The sequence below is a fragment of the Gymnogyps californianus genome, chromosome 2 (genome assembly GCF_018139145.2).
Source record: "Gymnogyps californianus isolate 813 chromosome 2, ASM1813914v2, whole genome shotgun sequence".
NCBI classification, from domain to species: Eukaryota; Metazoa; Chordata; class Aves; order Accipitriformes; family Cathartidae; genus Gymnogyps; species Gymnogyps californianus.
Genome location: NC_059472.1, coordinates 168,041,033 through 168,063,573, shown reverse-complemented (window position 1 = coordinate 168,063,573; position 22,541 = coordinate 168,041,033). Strand labels below are relative to the sequence as shown.

Genomic DNA, 22,541 nt, shown 5'->3' with positions numbered 1-22,541 from the left:
TGGCTGCCTGCAAATAAATGTATAAAAACACAGATCATGTCTTTTAATCTTTGCATCATAAATTGTGAGGCAGTTTGAACTGTGGCCATCTGGATTGTTTGGTAGGACAGGATGAACAGCTGCTGTTTGAAAACAATCAAATACAGCTAGGAGCAGAGACTACAGGGCATACTTGCAGAAAGCTAGGGTCGTTCTGGGAAGCAGGGTGAGCTCTTCCACAGTTCTCCTAACTCCTTATTTCAGTTTTCAGGTTCCTGATTGCTAAAAGCTTATGTTGTCTTTGAGTTTCCTGCTGTTCTTCCTCAAGTGCTTCCTTACTGTGCTGGGCCTCTTTGCACCAGCCCAGGTTATCGGCATGCTGTTTATCAGTTTGTACCAGTCAGAGCAGAGACTAAATCCCTCTCTGTCAGTGTTGTGCAGTTAGCAGCGGGTAGAGGGTTTTTCTTATGTTTATAAACTGTTTTCAAAAGTGTTTTGGTTTTTCTGGTGGGTTGTGGAGTTGGTTGGTTTGGGTTTTTTTTCTCCTGGTGAAAAATTTCTCCCTTTCAGGTAGGGGAGGAAGCAGTGCAAAAGGAGCTGGACTGACAGAAGAAACAAAGGGTGTTTTCTGTCTAGGACTTGTGGACGTCATCCCTTCTTGCTTCCAGTGGTTTTGAAGAGACAACTTTGTCCTGCGGGGCTACAAATTGGGCTAGGACCGAGCGTCCTGCGTTCTGCCTTGGACCATCATGTTAATGACTGGCCCTGTCTGGTTTTCCTCAGGCTGACTGGGAAGTTCATATCCCCAGGTGCTTCTTACATGAGTGAGCCAGGGCCCTGAAGGGAGCATTAGCAGATTCTGTCTGTCCCCATGGAGCCTGTGCAGCCCACGGGGCTGAGCGGGTGCTGTGTCCAGAGTGGTGGTGGAGGCCATGACCTCCTGGGCTGTGGTGGGACAGCCTACCCCATGAGTGCAGCACCTTCTCAGGGTGTGCAGGCCTGTCCCTGGGTTCCTGCATGGAGGTGCTGCCTCTGGGTCTGTGGTGGAGTGAAGGAAAGACGTGGGCTATGTTCTGGGTGGAGATGTGGTGGAGGTCCTTTGCCAGCTTCACGTTGGGACTGGATGCCTGGTTTGAAGGTCTTTGGTGGCAGCAAAAATCGGGGTAGGAGTGTTGGGAGGAACCAGAGCTGTGGTAAGTCCCAGGTGACCGTATGTGGGGCAGTCCCTGGACTTAGCAGGGCTGGTGAGGTGATGCTGAGTCTCATGAGCTATGGAGCTGTGACAGGTGCTTGTCTCGGTCTGATCGGGGTCAGTCTGGCCCAGTAGTGTGGGCCAGACAAGGTGTACATGATGCTCCTAGAGAGAGTACAGGAGGCAGCAGAACTGGGACTGGGCATATCGCCTTCAGTCCCAGCCCTGCTGCTACGGTGTGGGGCTGGCTGGGGGAGGGAGGGAGGAGGTGGTACTGGGTGCTCTGTTTCCTTTTGACTGTAGGACAGCGTTGAAGAGTGCTCTTTTCTTCATAGTGCCCTGCCTGCAAGCCAGAACTGGTCCTGAGCACAGGTGTTGGAGCAGCATCTCACCCAACAGGGCTGTAACTCTTATTTCCTCTAGCCCTTGCGGCCGGCTGTGCTGTGGGGAGAGGCTGTGCAGCTGGCGCAGGCGGCAGAGTGGCTGTGTCAGGGCTGCCTGCGAGCCAGGCTCATGGGGAGGCTCGGCTGGATGCGGCGCATCGGAGGCAGGCCTGGGAGAGTCCAGCCAAAGAGCAGGATTGTGAGCAGGCTGCCGTTTGCATCTAGAAGGTGAGCGGTCCATCTCCTTGCCCAGTCTGCTCTGTTGCTCCCTAGGCCACGGTGTCTGTGTTTACTCCCCCTTTCCAGCAGCACTCCCATTTCCCTAGCTGTAGGATGTGCGGCCATGCTTTTTGTGGGACGGAGAGTGCTCATGAATAGCTTGGAACTGCAGTTCTGCTTCTGTCCTGGAGGTGGTTCTCTCTGACTACCTGATGTCAAATATATTTCTGCTGCATGGGCAGGAGCCCGGTGCTGCTCAGCTCTACGCAGGCTGCCTGTGGACCATGCAACTTCCCTCTGTGGTACCCGGGCTCTCTTAGCAGATAACTGGCTGGCTGTGTGGGTGAGCGGCTGTCTCCTGGAAGTGTCTGGTAGAGCATCTAGCACTGTGTGAGCCCAAGAGGAGTAAGGCTTTAGCGGTGCAGGTGCTTGATTCTCCAATACCACAATTTGTGTGGCTAATGAAACTGCTCCATGCCTCCCCCCCTTCCCCCCTTCCCCCCTTCCCCCCTCCCCCCCCCCCCCCCCCCCCCCCCCCCCCCCCCAAAAGGCTGGAAGAATGGAGGTGGTGATTGGCCTCATATCCCTCATCCCCGCACTTCCTCACAGATCTGGAAGGGCAGCCTGCAGCGCAGATGTACCAAGCTTGAGAGGCAGAAGGAGATGGTTGCTCTTGGAATGGTGAGTTCTGCGCTGAACCTGCCCAGATTGTCTTTTTTGCATTTCCCATATGGGGATGGGTTCATCTTTCACCGTGCAGGGGTCATGCTGCTTGTTTCCCCACAGTACATCCCCATGGAGCTGCCCTGATATACCTGCACGAGATGTCATACGCAGTCTTCCTTTCCTGAGGGATCACTCTGCATGCTTAGCACAGATTAGCTTTTGTGAGGACTGCTCCACAGCTCAGCTTCTTCCAGACCGGACTTGTGGCTCCGTGCCCTGTTTGTGCCATGATGCTCTAGTGGATCAGGTGAGATCTGAATGAAGTTGCTTTGGGAGGAGGGGGTAGACTCTGCCAACCAGCAGGGATTTGCAGGAAATTGGTCACTGCGAGAATGACCAAGAAGCACTCGGGTTACAGTAAAAAGCAAACCTTAACTCAGATCCCATGCAGGCATTCTTCCAAAGTGTCTTGGGACTGCCTTTGTCCATGTGAGTCTGTCTTTTTCCAGGTCTGCCTGTTTCCTTGCAAGCCTCCCAGTGAGTTCTTAGTGCTGCAACACTGCAGCACTGTCATGTTGCATGTCCCTGGCCCATGTCTGTCCATCTGATATGTTCTTGACGACCTATACATGCCTATGGGCTAGAAGCAACCTCTTTTTTTTGCCTTGGTCCACTCTTCAAACCCCTCAAAAAGAACACCATAGTGTGACAAACTGAATCAAAGTGTTCATAAAAATATCAGTAATGCCTGTGTTCTCTGTTTTCCTTTTTGTAAGAGGACAATGACTTAAGAGTATGTGCTCTTTTGTCTCGCAGGGTGGGGGACCATGAAGCAGAGTATCTCTCTGATCTATGATGAGTGGTGCAGGTTTGAGGGGAGGGAGCTTTTGGGGCAATGGAGGCTGGCACCAGTGTGCAGACCTGTGTGCATTTCTCTTCCCATGTTGCTGTGTCCCTTGGCAGCAGTGCTGCCAGGTGGCTGCTCTGGTGCATCATTAGACACTGTTCCAAATAGCATAGGCAGGAATGGTTCAGCACTTGGAGGAAAATGAGCTGGTGATGGATAGCTCTGGTGATGCCAAAGCTGTTAAAATATGAACCTCTGAAGTGCAGCCAGGGTTCCAGCAAGAGACTCTCATCCTCTCTGTGCTCTGCTGCTGGTGTGTGGGGACAGTGCCGGTCTATGTCCCTTCGCTTTTCTGGTTTGGTCCGAGGTAGGCTGTTGTCTCCGAGTAATGGTAACTCTGAGTCCATAACTCATGGCAGCCCAGAATCCCTGCCTGGAGAATGGGAGATGAGTGATGATCAAAGGTCAGACAGACACTCCCCCATGAGCACACACATTGCTGTCTGAGGCTCTGTTATCCCTGATGCTGCAGCACTGTAATGGGACTAAGGGTCCGTGGCATCCTTGGAGCTGTGTCTCCATCTATGTTCTCCCCAGCAAAGATTGCTGCAAATAGTTTGTTTGCTTGTTTGTTCTCTCTCTCTTCATACTCTGTTCACTCTGGTGTCTTGGATGTAGCCAACAATAATGCTGTTTCCTTCATCTCCCCTGCTTGGGATTGTGCAGTGGGGGTGGGGGAGGTATTCAGAAGTTAATTATGTGAAAAAGTAAGTTGTATTTGACATCTGTAACTTCCAGGGCCATATAACAATGGGTGTCAGAAGGCATCCTTGTTCTAATGTCCTCTCTTTGTATAGCCCTGTGTTACCTGCTGCCAAACACAAGGGGAGACTGAAAGACCTGCTGTCTGGTAAGGTGCTTCATGATATGGAGCTGCAGCCAGGGACTGTTAGAGCCCCAGTGACTGACTCATGGTGTCCCCGGTGCCGAGAAGCTTGGGACAGGGCAGAGTGCTTCTCTGGGGCCTGAGGACAGAAATGCGATGGGGACAAAAAGTATCTTCTCACATTAAGCAGTGTGTATTGGGCTGGGCTCAGGACAGTTACCTAGTGGTACCCTGCGTGGTCTCCAAGTGGGAGGAGGATGCTTCCCTGTGGCCCCATGCGGGGTGTGGGGCTGGAGAAGAGGATGACATGGGCAGAGTGGCCCCATGAGGAATGGCTGCTGCAGGCCACACGCCGTTTTCCCATTAGCGAGTGTTTAGTTCAGCGTTTTAAATAATTGTGTCCTCGGAATGATATTTAAAATCCATTTGGGAGGCAATGAGGCGGGAAAGTGCCTGTACCATTGTGATGACGCTGCGCAGGCCGTGCCACACATGCATATTACAAACTCGTTACAGGCTCGTTTACACGCACACTGCTCACTCCCCACACAACCTCTTTCTGATGCTCCTAATGTTTCTTCCCCACCATGGCTGCTGCTACTTGGCACTAGGGAGAAATCTACTTGATAAGGCAGGCCTGGTGTCATCTGCAGCAAGAGGAGCAAGGGGCATGATCATGGGCAGTTGGGTGCTGGCCTTTGGAATGGGGATGTGTGGGGCATGCTTGGTGATGGGACTGTCTCTCAGGTGTCCTGTCCTTCACCTGTGCTCCATGCTCGATGCAGAACTGTGGTTACTTTCTGACAAGCCCTCGTACTTGTGTTATTGCAGGCTCCAGACCTTGCAGCCCCAAGGCTTTCAGCTGCTGTGTTCTGGGCACAGCTGGGAGAACTACGAAGCTGAGTACCAGCATGTGCTCTTGCATGTCCACAGGGAGCTGCGTGAGCTGGAGGGACTGGGCATGAGGGAGCAGGTGGAGCAGCAGCTTCAGCAGCGGTTCCTTGAGCGATGGTTAGTGGCTGAATGGGAGGGCGGCCTTGCTGCTAACCCTCTATCCCCATTCCTCTCTGACTGCTGCCTGGGCACCTTCCACTGTCCTCCCAGCCTGTGCAAAATAGAAGTCCTGTGTGGTGGTACAAGGCTAATGGTACCACTTTATCGTTGTCCTGTTGGCCTTGGTGACGTGAGCAGTATTCAGTGTTGTCCCCTTGTCCTCTCCCTCCTGATCACGTTCAGCCCCTTCTAGCCAGGGTCCCAGCTGTGGTTTTGCTTGGTGCCACCTTGTGACCAAATGTTAGTGCAGTAAGGATCAAGCCCCCAGGTATACTTAAGGGCTTGTTGGGTTCTGACATCTATGTCCCTTGCACAGTGACCTTGCTGGCTGCTTTCCTGAATAGGAAGTTGACGGCTCTAGCGTCCTTTTCTCAGAAAAGACCGCTGAGCAGATATGAGGGCAGAAGCAAAGATGGAGTAGGGACAAAGGTTATCAAATCAGAGGAGGAAGGGCAGGGTATAAAACATGGAGCCTGTCTGTGACTGAGGCAGCAAATGTTCTCAGGAGGTGGAATTTTCCCCCATCCTGCCCCAGGGCTGGTGGGTCTGAATTTCCAGTGCGTTTGGGAAATGTATGTGGTGGGATGGTCTCAGGATGGAGGGGCTGGGTCCCACAGCTTTATGCTGAAGGGGTGCTAACTGATATAATCTGGGGCAAGGAAGTGCTTTGTACTGAGCCTGGATGTGCTGCCTTCATCCATGTTCCTGCCAGCAATCAATGGAGCATTCACAACATACTGTCCAAGTAAGGGGGCTGCATGCTGTGGTTGGGAGGGGACTGGAGCTGCTGTAAATGCAACACAGATCAAGAAACCAGAAGCTGATACTTAATGGCTGGAACTTTGCAGGGTTTATATGCATGAGTTTGTAGATGGTTTTATGTGGTGTATTGCCCTGATTGTTCCCTCCCTCTGCATGTGCCGTGTGAGTAATAAGGCTCCAGCTGAAACCTTAACCTTGCTTTCAAAGAATAGGACTCTGGTGGGTTTATTCTTCAGGACACTACATTTCATCTTCTACGCATAGGGCTTTGGGTATCTGCCTCTCTTCTTGGCACTTCTTGTGGTCACAGCTGTGGTGCAAGAGGCATGAGCCCATCTTGGTTTTCCAGGTGCTTGCTTATTAGCACATCTTGGTGTGGATGGTGGGCAATACCAAATGCAGGCATTTGGATTTGCACGTGCATGGGATGCTTGCTTTCCTTGTTGAGACCCTGAGTCTTGTCTGGTGTGTTGGAGGTGGGGAGAACCTGGCTGCTCTGTCTGCCAAGCTGTATTTTTCATGTGCATTGTGGTTCAGCTCATCCAAGCCAGGCTGTGTTGCATGTCTGTCAGCTGCCTGTGCAGCTGCCCTCCCAAGGGGGATGGCTCAGAGGTGCTGTAGGGAACAGGGTGGGCTCTGCTGTGGGGAAGGCAGCAGTTCTTCCCTGATGGTGGCAGTGGGCTGAAACACAAGCGGGGAGGCTGTGACATGACAATGAATGAAGGGATGAGATGTGATGAGATGTTCTCCTGACAGATGTGGTGTGGAGATAGGGAGGCCTAAGGTAAGAGCCCCAGTGCCTTTGGGAGGTAGGGCAAAACGGAGCTGGAAGAGTGAGTCTGGTGAAGTTCAGCTGCCCCATCTTTGCAGACGGAGTCCAGCACTATGACCTGAAGCTGATCAAGACACAGAAGAGAAAAGAGATGGAAAAAGATCTGCCTGCAGGTGAGAGGTATGGGCCCTCATTGTATTGAACGTGCCCTGTGGACCTTCCTACTTTGGCACCTGTGGGTATTTTGGTTGGAGATGCTGAAGGGGAATGAAAAGGCTTTTGTGATTCATGGAGTTCGAGAGCAGAGCTTTCAGGCTTAGGAACGTGTTCATGGCTGTTTCTTCCTGGAGAAAGCTCAACTTACCACTGCTCTGTGCAACCTGTGCCCATGTGCAGGAGGCAGGTAAGCTGGGAATGGCTAACGTGTGCTGTGGCCTCTAGGGACGGTGTTCCTGGTTAGAACTGAAGAACAGTGGGGTGTTAGAGGTGAACCAGGAGTCTGCCAGGTGCTCTGTTGAAGTCCTCTTTTCACCAGGTTGACGATGAGCTGCTGAGAGAGGAGCCACAGATACTGAATGTGGCGGTGGAGCAAGAAGATGAGAAGCCACACAAGGCAAAGCAGGCAGTAAGGTCAGGAAAAGAGCCCAGTGTTTCAGGCACCATGGGTAGGAATGCATAGTGAACTAGTAATTGAGCAAGGCAGTGGGTAGAGTTGGGCTGGCTCACCTGGAATCGACTGTTTGGGCTAAGTCTCTGCTGGTGTTTCCCACTCAGACCCCTGTACTCTAGCTCTGGTTAAGGCCTCTGTCATCTGCTTCTGACACTGCAGCTAGCAAAGCTGCTGCAGCTGTCAGTAATCTGGGTTGGGAATGAAGAAACTGAATTTTGTAAGAAACCTTCTGGGGAGAAGGTGGTGAGACCTAGAGAGAGAGGTGGGCTGTCAGCCTGTGTATTCAAACTTCCCTTCCAGCTGGGTTAGAAACCAAACAATTTCTAGTAACATAACTCACAATCTCTGCCATGTGCTATCCTTGTCAGGGCCTCTTCCATGAGAAGCTGGCTTGCTTGTGTCAGAAGTGAGTGAGCCTGGAAAGCTCTTCTGAATGACTTTTTGCCATAGCAAGTTGCTCCTGAGCAGCAGAGAAGGTATTACTGAGGGTGGCTACTGCTCCAACCCTTGTGCTGCTGTACAAGAGCAGTCCTGAGAAACATTTGAAGGACAACCTCCTCTGACCACAAGAGTGTCTAACCTGGTTCCCACGTCTCATGGCCCTATTTTTGAATGAGGGCTTCAGCTCAGTAATGTTGTCTTGAGGATCAGACATGTTCTACTTATTCTTTCCTTGGAGCCTAGTCTGAAGCTCTGTCAGGTCTCTTTCTGCTACCTCTGCGTACAGGAGGGACTCTTTGTGCTTGCTGGAGTAAAGGCTTTTCCAAAACAGCAGCAGCTGGCTACCACAGTTATTGCATTAACCTCTTGCAGACTAGCAGGACCTAGCTGCTGGTCCCCCTTCTTACACTCCGGGTACAAGTTCTTTTGGATCCCTCTTTCCTTTCATCAATCGTATTGTAGAGGGGTGTACTTTGCTTTTGGCTTCAATCCAGCGCAGCAGCTTCTGTATACCCAGCAGGTTTAACAGTAAAACAAAACCAGGGTTTATTAATGCTTAAGGTAGAAAATGAAGAGCTAATTGTTCAAGACTTGAAAACAAAGTGCACAGTATGGGCTCCAGTAGCTTACTATGTGTCATCAGGACCTTTTGAAGGTGGCAGCATTTAATACATCATGTTAGTGTATATGACCAGCTAATATCTGCATAAAATCATGGTTTCCTGGGTAGTCTCTGACCTGATAGGGCCATGTGCTACATCTTTAGGCTTGTAGCTTACACAGATGACTTTGCGAGTAACAAGGTACTCTCCCTAAATCTGTCTTTTGGGGGCAGGCATGCTTTGTCATGCACGTGAGCATGTGTAAATGGTCACACTTGCATTACTGTTGGGCTAGAGATTCCAATTCCAACACCCTTGTTCTGTCCCACATCATGGACAGATTTCCACTTTGTCTCTCCGTACCAATTTGGGTAGCTGCTGTGGGGCTGGGTACCTCAGTTTTGTTTTAATCTCTCTCTCTCACGGGGAGATAGATGGAGTTATCCACTCAACCTTCTTCTCCTTGCTTTGTCCTTAATTACTGCTTCTTGGGGGGAAGGTGTGGTGTCTGGAGATGTACCAACAGTGGGTGGTCCCCGCTTCTAGCGGGGCTGGGTGGGTTGGGGGTGGTTGCTTGTGCACACTCTAGGGAGTACCTTCTCAAAAGCCAGTGACTGTCAGCCTCTGACCCCATGCAAACCTGCAGACAGGACTTGATCCTCTGAACTCTTTTAATGTCTCTGAGACATTCCAACATGTCTCTCATGCTCTGTTATATCATACAAGAAATACGCTGTAACTTTTCTGATTTCACTCTGTTCATCTTGGCCCCTGACACAAGGCAGATGTAATCATAAAACAAATAGATTATTTATTAAGAGATAAAACAAATCTCTTGCAATAAGAGCAACAATGTTTAGAAGTGGACAGATCACTGAAAAGAATTCAAACACCTTTCCCCCCCCCCCCAAGGATGTTCATCCTTTTCCCTCTGGTCAGCCTTGGGTCGTGGGATTGCACATGATCCCTTTCACTCTGACCTTTGAGAACCCTCTTCTTCCTCACAGACAGATCCAAAGCATCTGAGGAAAGACTTGCTAAAGGCCCTGAAATCACTGGGGCCAGAGGATTGGGTGCTGCTGATCTGTGCATCAGACAGGCCCTGTGCCCCTGATGTGAAGGTATTATGCAAAACCAGTGAGGAGGAGCCTGCTTTCCCCCCCAGACTGTGCAGCCCACTATGGAGTGTGCAGTGAGTGGGCTCATTAAACTGGATTTGAGGGTAAAGCCTTGTGCCAGTAGCTGGACAACTCCTGCCAGATGACAGTGCTGAGGGGACAGATGGTCTTGACTTCCCTCCTGTGACCTGTCAGGCAGAGCAAGCAAAGGACCTCTTTTGCTGTGAGGCCAGGGCAGATGCCAGAGCCCTGTCAAACATGAAGGAAAGGCTCTGCTGGGAGCGGGGGGGGGGGGTGTATGTGTGTGTGGCTGGTTGTGTTTTGTGGGTTTTGTTTTTTGGTGTGTTGTTTTGTTGTTTGGTTGGTTTTGGTGTTGGTTTTTTGGTGTTTTTTGTGGTGGGATGGCTTTGGGTTTTTTGTTGTTAGCCATGGGAACAGGAGGAAATCTGCAGGGTAGCTGGTGCAAAGGCAGAAATGCACACCCACTCAGCCCAAGGTCTGTGAAACTGCCTGAGTGCGAAAGCACTGCCTGCCCTCTGCCAGCATTTTGGGTGTGAGGGCTAGGGACCTGGCCTCAGGTCAGGGTATTCCTCCTCGATGCCTTTCCTGGATGGTTGTAGGATGCATGAATAGTACTGTGTGTGAAGGACTAGTTTTGGATTCTGTGCCCAAGCCCGTGGCTGGGGGAAGCATGATGGCATTGTTTCCCGTGGCAGGAGCAGCAGGAGGTGGAAGGACAGGTTGGAGAGAAACTAAGAGTTCTCCTTAGTTTTTCTTTTTCCTCATCTCTAAGAGAATCCAGCCTTCCCTGCACTCCAGGTTCCCCAAGTTGGGGCTGTTGCACTGAGCCCCTCATCTGGCCAGAGGAGACTGGCTATTTGTCATGCTCTCTCCATCCTTCCTGCCATGGCGTTCTCTCATGGGTGCTCTGCTTTATTCAGAGACCTGGCAGTGACTGATCCAAAAGCAAGTGGGATGTTCTTACCAGCAGCTTGGGCATCAGTGCCCTGGTCAAGGTGTCAGATGGCTACAGCTGAGGCCACATAGTGCAAGCTGTGTGCGTTGGTGCTGATGGTGTCACATCCTGCAGCTGGCCAAGAAGCACGTGGGAAGTGTAGTGGAAGTTTGTGAGCTCCTGCAGCTGATGAGCAAGGTGGGTCCCATCTACAGGAAGGGGAGCCTGGTGGAGTCTGCAGGTAATTCAACCTGTCCTCTCTGCCTTCTCCTGCTTGACTGTTCCTCTCCAGTTGGTTTCAGCCTGATTTGTCCCATTTCCTTTGTGCTTTGGACAATTGGCCGTCCCTTCCTCCTGCCCCAAACCTGTTTCTGTCTTCTGTGCTGTGACCCTCCTTTGCAGCCTTTTTTACTCTCTGCATACTTGTTCTCTCTGTGGGACTGGTAAATGAAGACAGCCCTGGGTAAAAGGTGGCTCCAGGCAGTGCAAGAGACAGCAGAAGTGAAGGAGGCACGAGGGAAAGACAAGAAAGAAAAAAAGGAAATAAAGATAATAAATAGTTCTGATGAGCTCTGTACATGCTGTCTTGGGACAGGACAGCTGTTTGTCAGTTTTGGCCACTGTCTGTGTGTAGACAGGGGACAAACCACTGAGTGGGGAGAGGGTTTGGGAGGGGGGTGTGCATAGAAGAAAAACAAGGCCACTGGGCACGTGTGTACAGATATACTTGTGATGGGGTTCTGTGGTGTGGTGAGCATGGTGAAGCCTACCACATATGAGTGAGGCTGGAGCAGTCTCTATAGGTGTGTTTGGACTGTGGCTGTGTCTGGAGGGAGAGCTAGAGCTTATATGAAAATCCTTACCGTAGTGGCATCTACTGCCACTCTTAGTGTGCGTCAGTCTGGGAGCTCTTGGACCTGTCAGCTCTCTGCTGCTCTTGCTGTAGAAAGGGGACAGGGAAGAGGAGCACAGGGAGGAACCACTGAGTGCCTCTTCTGCCTGACTCCTGGGCAGGTCCTGCAGCAAGTGAGGGGGTGAGGCAGGCCCTGAGCCCTGTCTGAGGATCAGCAGATCCTCCTGGCCAGTGTGCTCTAGATGTGCTCACCTCTCACACCTGTGCCTGGGCATTCACTTTGTTAAGCTTGAATGTGGATTCCAAAGTGGGGCTGGAGATATGGCCATTGCGTCCTTCTGGAGAACAAGTGTGCCTGTGACCCCAGTGCTGCAGTAGTGAGATGCTGCAAACTGCTCATGGGCATAGAGTATCTGTGCAGTGGCAATGGGGAATGTGTCTGGCAGCTCTTGAAGGCAGCCAGCAGAACTGGGGACTGGTTCACGGAGCCTTTTGGGCCTCCCAGTTCTTACATAGTCCTCTTCTCTACACTGGAAACAGCCACCAAAAGGAACGCAAGCAAAGCCTAGCTCCCTGTCTGATCAGCACCTGCAGCCATACTAGAAAGAACTCTATCACAGTGTGGAACCAAGTGGACAGGGTAAAGACTAAACAGGCTCAGATTTAAAAAAAAAAACAAAACCAACAACAAAAAACCCCAAACAAACCCCAAAACCAAACAACTCTCCCCCAAACAAAGAAAAAAAACCCAGCAACACCCCCCCCAAAAACCCAGCCCCAAAACCAAAGAAAAAAACCCACCCAACCCCCCAAAAACCTTCTAGTCATATATATATATTTAATATTAACAAGACACACAACTTGCTTGTTTTGCCGGACAGATGGTGCAGTCCAGGAGATAAGTCAGGTGGGCCAATGTGATGGCTTCTAACAAAACCTCATTGCCAGTGGGACAGCATGGTCCAGGAGAAAGTCAGTGGGTCAGTGTAGCAGTTCCAGGTAGAGGTATGTGGTCTGGGTGCACGGCCACCCCCGTTAGCCCTCAGGCACTCTTGCAGGTCTCCTCTATGTCACCCCAGCGACCCCAGACACTCTCAGTTATAGGTTTGGGTAGAGAATACTGGCTGAAATTCCCACAGCAGCTAATGAGTCCCTGTTGCCATTGCTGGCACTCACAGCCTGCCCAGCTGGAAGGTTCTCATGTTGGCAGGGACACAATTAACAGGTTAGTTACAGGAGAGTAATTTGAGAGTAAAGAAAGTTTAACAGGTCCCAAACCTATGTCAAGCTACCACAACATCCTAGCTAATGGGATCCACTCTATGTCCTGTAGGGTGAGCTGTGATAACTGGGGCAGGGCAGGGGGCTTCAGCATCTTTCACCCTTCCAAATGTGACCCGCTATGGCTGGGGAGGTGGATGGCATAGCTGGGCATGCCCCCCTCAGAAGCCTGAAGATGCTTGCCAACCTCTTGAGGTTTGCATGGGAGACTCTCTTCCTTATTGCTAGGAAACTTGGTTCACGTTATACAAGCTGCTTTTCCCAGAGCTTGCCTGCATGCCCTCCTTTATTCTGCTCAGCTGGGTCTAGGCAGCCAGCCTCGCTGCCCTCGTGAAGATGCTGGGTTCCCAAGAGCAGTGTGTGGGGCTTGTGAGGGTTTTTGGCCCCTGTGGGGAAGGCCTCTGTACTCAGTCCCTTATGACTTCTGACACCACTTCTGCTGCAGGCCTTTCCCTAGCTACCCCACACCATGATTGCCCCCACCCTGCTCTGTTTCTTTCCAAGTGGGAGCACAGTGCAGAGCAGCGACTTTGCAGAGCAAACAAGCAAGCATATAGAGAGTGTTTCAAGGCTGCCTACTACCCCTCTCCTGTGCCTAATCTGTGCTGGTGATTGCATCCAGCAGCTGAAAATAAGCTCTTGGAAGGGAGGGGAGGTGGTGAAGGGGAGCTGCCAAGCAGGACTATTTATACTGGGTGAGTCAGGCCTGTGCCTGAATCCAGCCAGACGCTGGGGAGCTGGAACCCGGGAGCAACCTGCAAAGGGCATAGCCTTGGATAAGAGGCTCTTGCCTGCAGCAGCTTGTTTACTGTAAGGTTCAGACTTGTCCTGTTTGTTCCCCGTGATGGACTGCACCTTTCCCTTCAGGTCTGCCAGACAACGCTTGCTGCAGCTGGATGAGGAGCAGCCCGATCAGTGGAAGTACTCTCTGCATATAAGGCCCCGATACCACCACAGTGAGCGCAGCCTGAGCCCAGTTGGTCAGGGATGCCAGGACAGCCGCTTTGAGCCACTGGAGTGCCGGGATCTGGTGGTCCAGAATGCGCTCTTCACTGGGGACCTGGAGATGGTACGGAAGCACTTCACCAAGAGCGCAGCCATCAATCTCATCATTGAGACCAAGGGTGATGAGCTGCGCTGGACTAGCAGGAAATTTGGTGGGTGTGCAGGGCTGGGAGGTGGTGGGGATGGAAAATTCCTGGGATGGGGACCAGAGAAAGAGCACAGACACCTGAGAAAAGTGTTGAGAGGAATCCCCAGTGGTGGAGACAGGGTGGTGGAAGAGAGACTTGCGAAGAAAGGCTTTTGGATGAGGAAGGAGGATTCCAGGGCTGTAGAACAAATGGTAGCAGGCTTGTTGAAGGTGGCCAGAGGCAGATCTACTGGGAAATGGTGAGAATAGGGCCGTTGGAAGGGCTGCTGGAGAGGAGCAACATCAGGACTGTCCTGTTAGAGATTGCTGGGATCATGTGAAATATGTGTGAGGTGGAGAGAGTCCTTGGGTGAGAAGGCATCAGGTGGCATAAGGATGCTTTTCCTGCCTTATGTCTTAAGTTGGGTCTGTTACTGCAGTTCATTAGAAACTGAAGGCTGTGACATGCTTTGGGAACAGCAGAGTGGTCTTAGCAGTGTCCTTCGGGCAGATCTTGGCCCATATCCTGAGGAAGAGGCATAGCTGTGCTTCAGCCTTGTAGGCAGCTGCTTGGGGACCAAGCCACAATTGCTCTGTATCTACCTGCTGCTGTAGTGAAATCCAGGTGTGAAGCAGAGCCATTGGGATCCCTGCTCCAAACACTGACTCTGAGAAGCTGCAGGGGGGTTGATGTGGGAAGGCTAACAGTGATCAGCTGGAGGGGGGCTTTGCTCCAGAACAAAAGCATTTGGTGTTTTGCTTGCTTTCTCATGCGGGGTTTGCACCCTAGAAGCTGTTCTATTCCATGAGATGGATTGGGCAAGGGGAGCAGAAATCAAGTCTACCAGAGAGATGGTGGAAACAAGCTTGTCCTGAGTGACAGGAGGTAGAAGCTGGCCATCCTTGGTGTTTCCTCCCATCTGTACACCTCACTGTACCTTGCCCAGATACATCTTGTGGCTACCACACATGCTTCCACACTCTCTGGTCCCTTTTGCTTACCTTCTTATCAATGTCATCTATGAGCTTTTCAGTAAGCAGCATAGCTGATGTGTTAAAGGGAGAGATGTGCTTAGCAATCTGGAAGTGCGCTTGTCCTTGCCGCTGTCCGTTAGTAGTGTGGTGCGGGCAGGCTCCCAGAGTTTAAGACGGGGAGTGCCAGGTGTGGAGGGGCCATAATTGCCCCACTCTTTTCCACAGAAGGTTGGTGGGAAAAGCCCCCCTGTGCCAGAATGGAAGAGCTGTTGATGAAGGCCACTTTCCCAGAGGTGTGGGTTCTTTTCAAGTGTCCTGGCACAAAGCTATGGAGCACACTGATAAAGCTTGACCATGACTGAGTGTTTTGTGGGGATCCACACTAGCAAGAGACAGATAGGGTGTGTTTGCAGCTGCAACTGCTGCTACTTGTGGGTGGTGAAGATCATTTACTGAGTTCCAAGATTTGTACAACCCAGGTTTTGATTTGTTACAGTCTACTTAGGAATAAAAATACAAAAGGTATTACCTTTGGTGTAACTGAGACCACTTGTCAGTAAAATATTAATTGCACATTTTAACTCCTGTCTTATGCTGGGCTGACAGACACTTGAACAGCAAGTCAGTCTGCTTGTAAAGATTTGTGCCCCAAAGAAAACAGAACAGCTGATGTAAAACAACTTCACATAGAAATTGCTCTTATCACCAGAGTTTCAAGATGTGAAATACCCAACCAAACAAGATTGTTCATCAAGCACAGACCAAAAATGTACTACCGAATTTATCAGATAAGGGTACAGAACAAAAACCAAAGCAAACCTTCATGCTACCTAAGGCTTTGGTTACGTATCTCACTGGCCTGTAGGGACAGTTTCTTAAAACTTACCTAGCCAGCAACCTTAAAAGTAGATTCTAGTGACCTGGTCTTTCCCAAGTCATCCCTATTGATATTTTAAGAAGCCCAGAGGAAGTGTAGACTGTGTGGTGTTACTGACACTAACTCACACAGCCTTTTGCCTCCCTGGCAATGCTTTTGTGATTGGGAACCTCAGGCTCTCGTGGGATACCTGCTTATATCTTTGGGGAAACAGAGGATTCCATCAGGTGAGAAAGTCTGCCGGGTGCTTCCCTCTCTTTACCCTTTCACGCACTACATTTTAGCTAGACAAGGTGGTGAAGTCTGCACAGACAGAGCATGCTGGAGACTGTCAGTATAGAACTTCGTCATTTATTTTCATTACTGAGAATGGTAAAGTTCCCTATCTTGTACTCTTCTCTGGTCCCCAAGGTAATTGTTGCTTGCTGGTCTATTGGGGTCACTTGTTTTTAGCTGCATGATCTGAATAGTTGTATGACACAAAATTAAACTAAGCACTACTAGTCTTTCATGCAGTTCGATGTGTTCTTTAGAACATATGGTCTGAACAGAATGCATACAATGCTGACTAACTGTGAGCAAAGTGTTCTGTAACCAATGTAGGGGTAGGGTGAGTTTATACAACTAAGTGGGGACAGGGGAAAATGCCATCTCAGGTGAAAGGACAGCAGTGAGGGGACCGTCAGAGGATGGGAAAGGGAGTACTAAAACCATGCAGGAGCTCTCTGCAAGGCTGAATTTCAAGGAAAAGTAGGAAGGGGTCTAAAGGATAATTACCTTCTATGTTTTTACTTCACTTGCAATGCACTGTTTCCCATCCTTGTACCTATTTCTACCTGTCCTTTGGCTTTAAGCTTTGATTAAAAAGAACTTGCCTGTGGCTTGTTTAAAAACCTGTCTACTGCCAAGGGCTCGGGTGGAAGTAGCAAATAGGTGTGCAGTGCTGGAGATGTGTGAGAGCCAAGGGCTGGACAAAGGTGTGCTGCTGGTGCATGGAGGCAGCTGGGTTGTGCTGTTGTGGTCTGGGCAGCAACTGGGTGACAGCAGGCTAGTTGGGCATGTGACTACTTCCTTTTCTGTTTTCTTAGTGGTGTCCTGTCTCCATTTCTACCCTTCAGGCTACTCTGCTACCCTGCCCTGCCTAGGGGCTTTCCCTTCACAGCCAGTGACTGCAAAGATACTGCTGCCTGAGAGGAGTGTCCTTATCAGCCTCTTGGCCCAAACGTTTGGTCACAAGGCTTCCCAGAATAGAACAGCTGAGACCTGAGCTGTACCCAGCCTGGGCCAAACAGTGATGTGACATGTCCTCCCTCCCTGCAGAGCGCCCCAGGGCAGACAGGCAGCCCATCAGCCGGAGCACGGGGCGCTGGTGGGGCTGTACCCACCGGCTCGGAGCCTGGCTGGGGAGGCAGCCGCAGGTCCTGCCCTGGTTTCTGTGGAGGGTCTGGGTACTGCATCATGGGTAGCATCACAGGCAGAGGAGACAAGAGTCAGGAGCCCATTTGCACGCGGAAGGTGGATGGCCCTGCCCAGGCCTACTGGCAGGCCCTGCTGACTGGGGATCGGGGGATTGTGGCCGAGATCCTCAGCAACCCTCAGAACAACCTGAGTCCCAATGCTGTGTTTGACACCAGTGACCTGGAAGAGTGGAAAAACTACCGCTTCAACCTCCGCCGGCTGAGTATGCAGGGGGGCAGCGGGCAGGCAGCGTGGCCTAGCTGAACAGGGGCTCAGAGCCTTTTGCTTGTGCTGCAGGGCATTACTCTTGCTGGGGTTGTGTGTTACAGGTGCTGTTTGGGTTACGGAGGAGTGGGGATGGGAGTGAGAGCACAGGGATGTGTTTGGGTTCCCCTCTGCTGCTTGTGGGAGAGTCTGCATGTGTCGGGGAGCGTGAGGTGCAGCTGGGGTACCTGGCCCTTCTAGCAGGGGTTGTGCAAGTGCCTGGAAACTGCTTGGGTTCCCCCACTGGGCAAGGGAGATTCAAGCTCCAGGTTGTGCTCCATCTGTGACCAGCCCTGTAGCCTGGCTCTGTGTGCCTGTTCTGTTTGTGTGCAGCCTGTGCTGGGCTGCTGGTTCTCTCTGTGGGTTGTGCTGGGCAGGGAATTGTCATAGCCCTGTGTTAGGTCCTCGAGATGGCTCAGTTTGAACCTGGCCCTGGGAAACACAGTTGACCGCGTGCTGCTTCTGCGAGAAAAATGTGAGAGGGATGTAGCGTTGGACATGTCACGCAGTCTGGGACGTGGTCCTCCAGCCCAGGCTGGACGGGCAGCAAGAAGCATGATTAAGGAGCCCTTTTCCTGTAACGGCTGCAGGCTGTTTGCCAGCAGACTGCACCAGCTCAGCAATGGTTCCAGCTGGGTCAGCATCTTTGAGAGTTGGCAGGTTTCAGCCCCTTGCTCTCTCCTAGGCCCTAGATGTCCATCTCTGCCGAAGCTTCCTTGTCTGCACCATGCTCAGGGCTTGTCTGAATCTCCTGTGTGTGTGTGTGTGTGGCAGCCTGCCCCAGCACCTCTTTGTTTTACTGTCTGGTTTCTTGTATTTGTGGTGGTTCATGCATGGTGCTCTTCCCAGCCACCTTGCTGCTTTCACCCCTGCCTGTGCCCCAGGCCCTTCATCTGCTGTACTCCTGTCAACAGAAACCCTGTGCTGCATGACTGAGCTGCAGGTGAAAAGCACACTTTCTGGGAACAGCCTCTGCCCCAAGGCTCCTGCTCCTTTGAGCTCCCTGTCAGCATGGCTGTGCAGCCTAAGATCTGGACCATCCCCAGATCTTTGCCTTTGGGCAGGCCAGTCCAAAGGCAGGGACCTTGCGGAGAAGGGACTGGCAGGAAGAGTCAGTCCCTTGAGGGGAAACCCGAGTCTCTCAAGGGGGGATGTACGTCAGGCACCCTGGGGGAAAGGGCAGGTCTGGGCCCGGTGCTTTTGTGCAGTGTGGCTGGATGTGGCTCCCTGACTTCTCTTTCCCTGCAGGACTGTGGTCTCTGAGCTATGAGCAGGAGCTCACCACGCCGCTGCACATCACAGCCAGCCGGGGCTACACAGACTGCCTGCGGCTCCTGCTACTCAGAGGTGCTGCCGTCAACTTTGCACCAGGGGGTAAGACTGCCCTGCATGAGGCTTGTGCAGCAGCCAGTACGGACTGCGTGCGCCTGCTGCTCAGCTTTGGTGCTGACCCTGAGGCTGTCTCTGAGGATGGCTACAAGCCCCTGCATCTCTGCAAGAGCCCAGACTCCATCGAGTGAGTTCTGCCCAGGGGGCACAGTGGGCCTCCCTCCCCCTCGAGCCTCATCCTGTGTAAAAGGGGTCCCTACTCATTGCTGCAGGTGGGCTGGTGGTTGCAGCAATGGCTGCTGAATGGGGTGGCCTTACTGCCTGTTCCTGCACCAGGATCACCTCTGAAGTCCAACAGATGAATGCAAGCTCTAGTCCTCAGCTGATGCAGCTGAGCTTGGCGCTGCTGTCTTGCTACCCACCAGCAATGCAGAGCTGATGGTTTACACTGCGAAGCTCAGGGCATGCGCTGTGCAGACAGGCCTCCGTGGGTGTGGGAGCAGACTCTGGGGAGTTAGCTAGAATTAGGATGACAGTATCTCTGCTCAGCAGTCATCCTGACTTCAAACCACTGCTCCAGGGCATAAGGAGCAGGGATTTTTGGACTCTTGGGAAAAGTGAAAGCCGTGGGATGGTACAGACATGGGGGGGGGGGGGTGTAGGATAGGAGCTGGAGAGGAGAGCCTGTCACTGAGTCATTTTGGCCCACATAGGTGTGTCCAGCAGCTGCTGCAGCATGGCGCCAATGTGAACAGTCGGACAGAGGAGGAAGATGACACAGCACTGCATGTAGCAGCACGGCATGGCCTAACAGACCACGTCCAGCTGCTTCTGCGCTATGGGGCAGAGCTGGAGGCAAAGAATGAGGAGGGGCAGACACCACTGAATGCTGCCTGTGCTCAGCCCCATCAACCCCAGGACCTGGACCGCTACTACCGGGTCTGCCAGCTGCTGGTGGAGAGTGGTGCTAACATCAATGCTGCAGATAGGGACCGTCAGCACCCACTTCACCTGGCCTGCAAGAACGCCAATGCTCAAGTAGCAGAGTTACTGCTGGCCCGGGGTGCAAATGTCAATGTCATGAACTACAGCGGCAACACAGCACTGCACAATATCCTGCAAGCTACTGCCTACAAGCTAGAGCACCACCCCGAGCTTGTGGTGCGAGCCCTGCTCAACTATGGTGCCATCCGCATCTGGCCTGGCTCCCTCCTCAAGGTGCGGGGCTCACAGCTGTGCCGGGAGCACGGCGGGAAGGGAAGGCTGTGAACGTCAGGGCCCCAGTGAGAGCAAGGGTGTTTCTGTCACAGCAGGGCTTGTTGTGTGCCAGCCTGCTTGCTGTCCTGCCTATCTCTTCCCAGGGGCTGGGGGAGGGGGAATTGGCATTACTGGTAAGGGATTCCCTGGAGTTTTCTCCTGGGGTATGTTCTCCTGTAGGACTCTCCTGCTTCTGTCTGCCAAGCTCTGTGGACAGTACTTACCCCGTTTCTGTAATCACTTGCCCCGGAAAGTGTTGGCCCTTTTCCTCTCAGGGGATCTGTTTCCTCTTTGGGGCATACCTGCCAGCTCGTGCTGTCTCTGCAAGACACCAGCAAACAAAGGGTTAACCTCCTGTCTTAATTCCTGAGCAGTGCAATAATTACCCAGCCCGGAGATCAGCAGATTGCTCTCCCCTTTGGGAAAATACAGGAAAATCAACAATTAACACTAATTAATCTCCTATTAACGCCAGATAATGAGGATCACTCGTACAGCCGGAATAGACTCTGACAGCTACTGCTGGCCTGGGCCATAGGGAGTGGGAGCCAAAAGCTGGGGGGGGTCTGCCTCTGTGCAGCTATGCATGGGTGGGATGTGCTCCAAAGGCCACACTGGTGGTGTAAGTGTGTTGCTTGCACCTCCATGGACGTGGTACACACCAGAGATGTGTTGCACAAAATATGTATGATGTCTTCCTGGGGCTCTGTGTAGCAGCTAACATGGGCACAGTAGTTCTTAGGACACCCATTGCACGCAGCACAGATACAGGATGTCTCTGCAGCCCCATGCCAAACAGGCACAATACATCCCTGAGACCCCTGTGTAGCCCTCAACAGAGGCATGGTATGCCTTAGTCTTGCTGCACACAAAATGGGTGTCAGTCCTTGCCCCAGAACGGCTCATGCTCTAACTAGAAAAATGTGAGGAAAGGAGCCTGGCATAAAGCAGAGTGTTGGTTGCTTACAAGCTACTTGCAGCAGTGAGGCAGATGAAGGAGATCTGCATCCCAGCCACGTACATTAGTCCCTGCATCTGAGCAGAGGCTGTGGGGACCCAGTTGTGCTGAATGCAACTCTGCTGTGTGTGTTGGGTGTTGGCTCAGTCACCCTCTTTGCAGGAGTGGTGCTCTGGCATTTCCCACCATCAGTGGGTTTGATCTCCTGGGACAGCACGAGGGAAGGACATTAGTTCCCTAGATTTACCGAGGCTGTTTTTGAGCAGCTTTTTAGGAGGCGAAGGTGGGGCTTGCAGGACCTTGCCCGAAGGCAGCGTTCATCTGCTCTCTCCCTGGCGCAGGTGCTGCGGTACTGCCATACCTGCCCGCGTGTCATCGAGGCCCTGATGAACAGCTATGATCATGTGCGCGTCTCCGAGGACTGGGTGGAAGCGGTTCCAGTGGAGGTTGTACAGGTGAGGAAATGCGTGCTGCCGGCTGGAGAACATGCAGCAGGGCTACCGCGGCAGGGTGCCAGAGGAGGCTTGGGGCTGAGCAGGGTTTGGGGCAGGGCTGGGGCTGGGTGGAGATTTGCAGGGCACAGGGCTGGTGCTGTTGGGGGATAGGGAGGATGCACCATAGTGACTAAGGTAAAGGGATGTCTGGATCTACCTCTGCTCCTAGAGTGATATCTTCGGCTTTATTTGCCTCTGGTCCTCTCTTCTCTCTCTGTAGAAATACCAGCGTTTCTACCAGTCACTCTTCTCCCTGGAGCAAAGACCTCGCTCCTTGCAGCACCTGGCTCGCTACACACTCAGGACCTTCCTGGAGGGCCGGTTGCTTCTGGTCCTTTCTCAGCTGCGCCTGCCAAGTGCCTTGCACCGTTTCCTGCTGCTCAGCTTTGAGGACGTTCTCTACTAAGGGCTGTGGTTCCAGTCCTACTGTGCCTTTCTGTGCAGATGTTCCATCCCTGCCAGTGCAGTTTGTGCCTTCCCAGCTAACCCCTTCCCCTCGCACACCTCCTGCCAGGCCACATCAGCCCCCGTGCCAAGCCTGTTGCTGTGTCCCTGTCCCAGCCAGCCTTGTGCTCTGCCTCATGCGCCTATTTTGGAGCATTCTGTTTACCCATACTAATCAGGACAAACTCCAGACTCACTAAGAAAAGCAAGATATGGGGATTAGGGCATTTTGTGGGACAAGGAGCAAATATGCTCCATTGATCACAGTTTTAGTTGTAGAATATCAGTCTCCCTATCCCAAATCTACAAACTCTAACCTGAACCAGGCAGCTCTGGTGCCCTGAGCATTTGTTAGGATCCTGTCTTTAGTCAAGTTGTTTACAGTTTATACTCAAAGGTGTTTGGAATAAACCCTGGTCTTTCTCTATACCTACCAGAGTACAACTTCTGCCTTGCCTTGAAGACTGTCCTGACAGAGCGCATCCCTGTGACATGTTACACATAGTGGCATGTGCACTCTCAGACATACGCATCCATCTGCTTCTTGGAAGACATAGGGAAATGTGTGGTGGGTGTGGGGCTGAGGCCTCCCAAACACACACTTCCCACGCAGGTACAATGTCTGGGGTTGCCTGGCTTTGCAGCTTGGGGCAGGGCAGCAGTGCTTATGCCAG

At 52.0% G+C, this 22,541-nt stretch overlaps 2 protein-coding genes across 2 annotated transcripts; both read left to right on the top strand.

The window, feature by feature from the left end:
- Positions 1–1,722: 1,722 nt before the first annotated feature.
- Positions 1,723–5,418, top strand: LOC127012730 (uncharacterized). The gene is made up of 5 exons (XM_050890963.1): positions 1,723–1,782; positions 2,324–2,454; positions 2,560–2,746; positions 4,144–4,196; positions 5,004–5,418. Exons 2-5 carry the CDS (start codon positions 2,333–2,335, stop codon positions 5,416–5,418), a joined length of 777 nt encoding a protein of 258 aa, XP_050746920.1. The 5' UTR covers positions 1,723–1,782; positions 2,324–2,332.
- ASB10 (ankyrin repeat and SOCS box containing 10) lies at positions 5,116–22,290 on the top strand. The gene is made up of 7 exons (XM_050892100.1): positions 5,116–5,183; positions 6,858–6,939; positions 13,547–13,836; positions 18,634–18,901; positions 19,428–19,932; positions 21,271–21,384; positions 21,644–22,290. The coding sequence occupies exons 2-7, from the start codon at positions 6,911–6,913 to the stop codon at positions 21,827–21,829; spliced, it is 1,392 nt and encodes a 463-aa protein (XP_050748057.1). The 5' UTR covers positions 5,116–5,183; positions 6,858–6,910; the 3' UTR covers positions 21,830–22,290.
- The last annotated feature ends 251 nt before the right edge of the window (positions 22,291–22,541 follow it).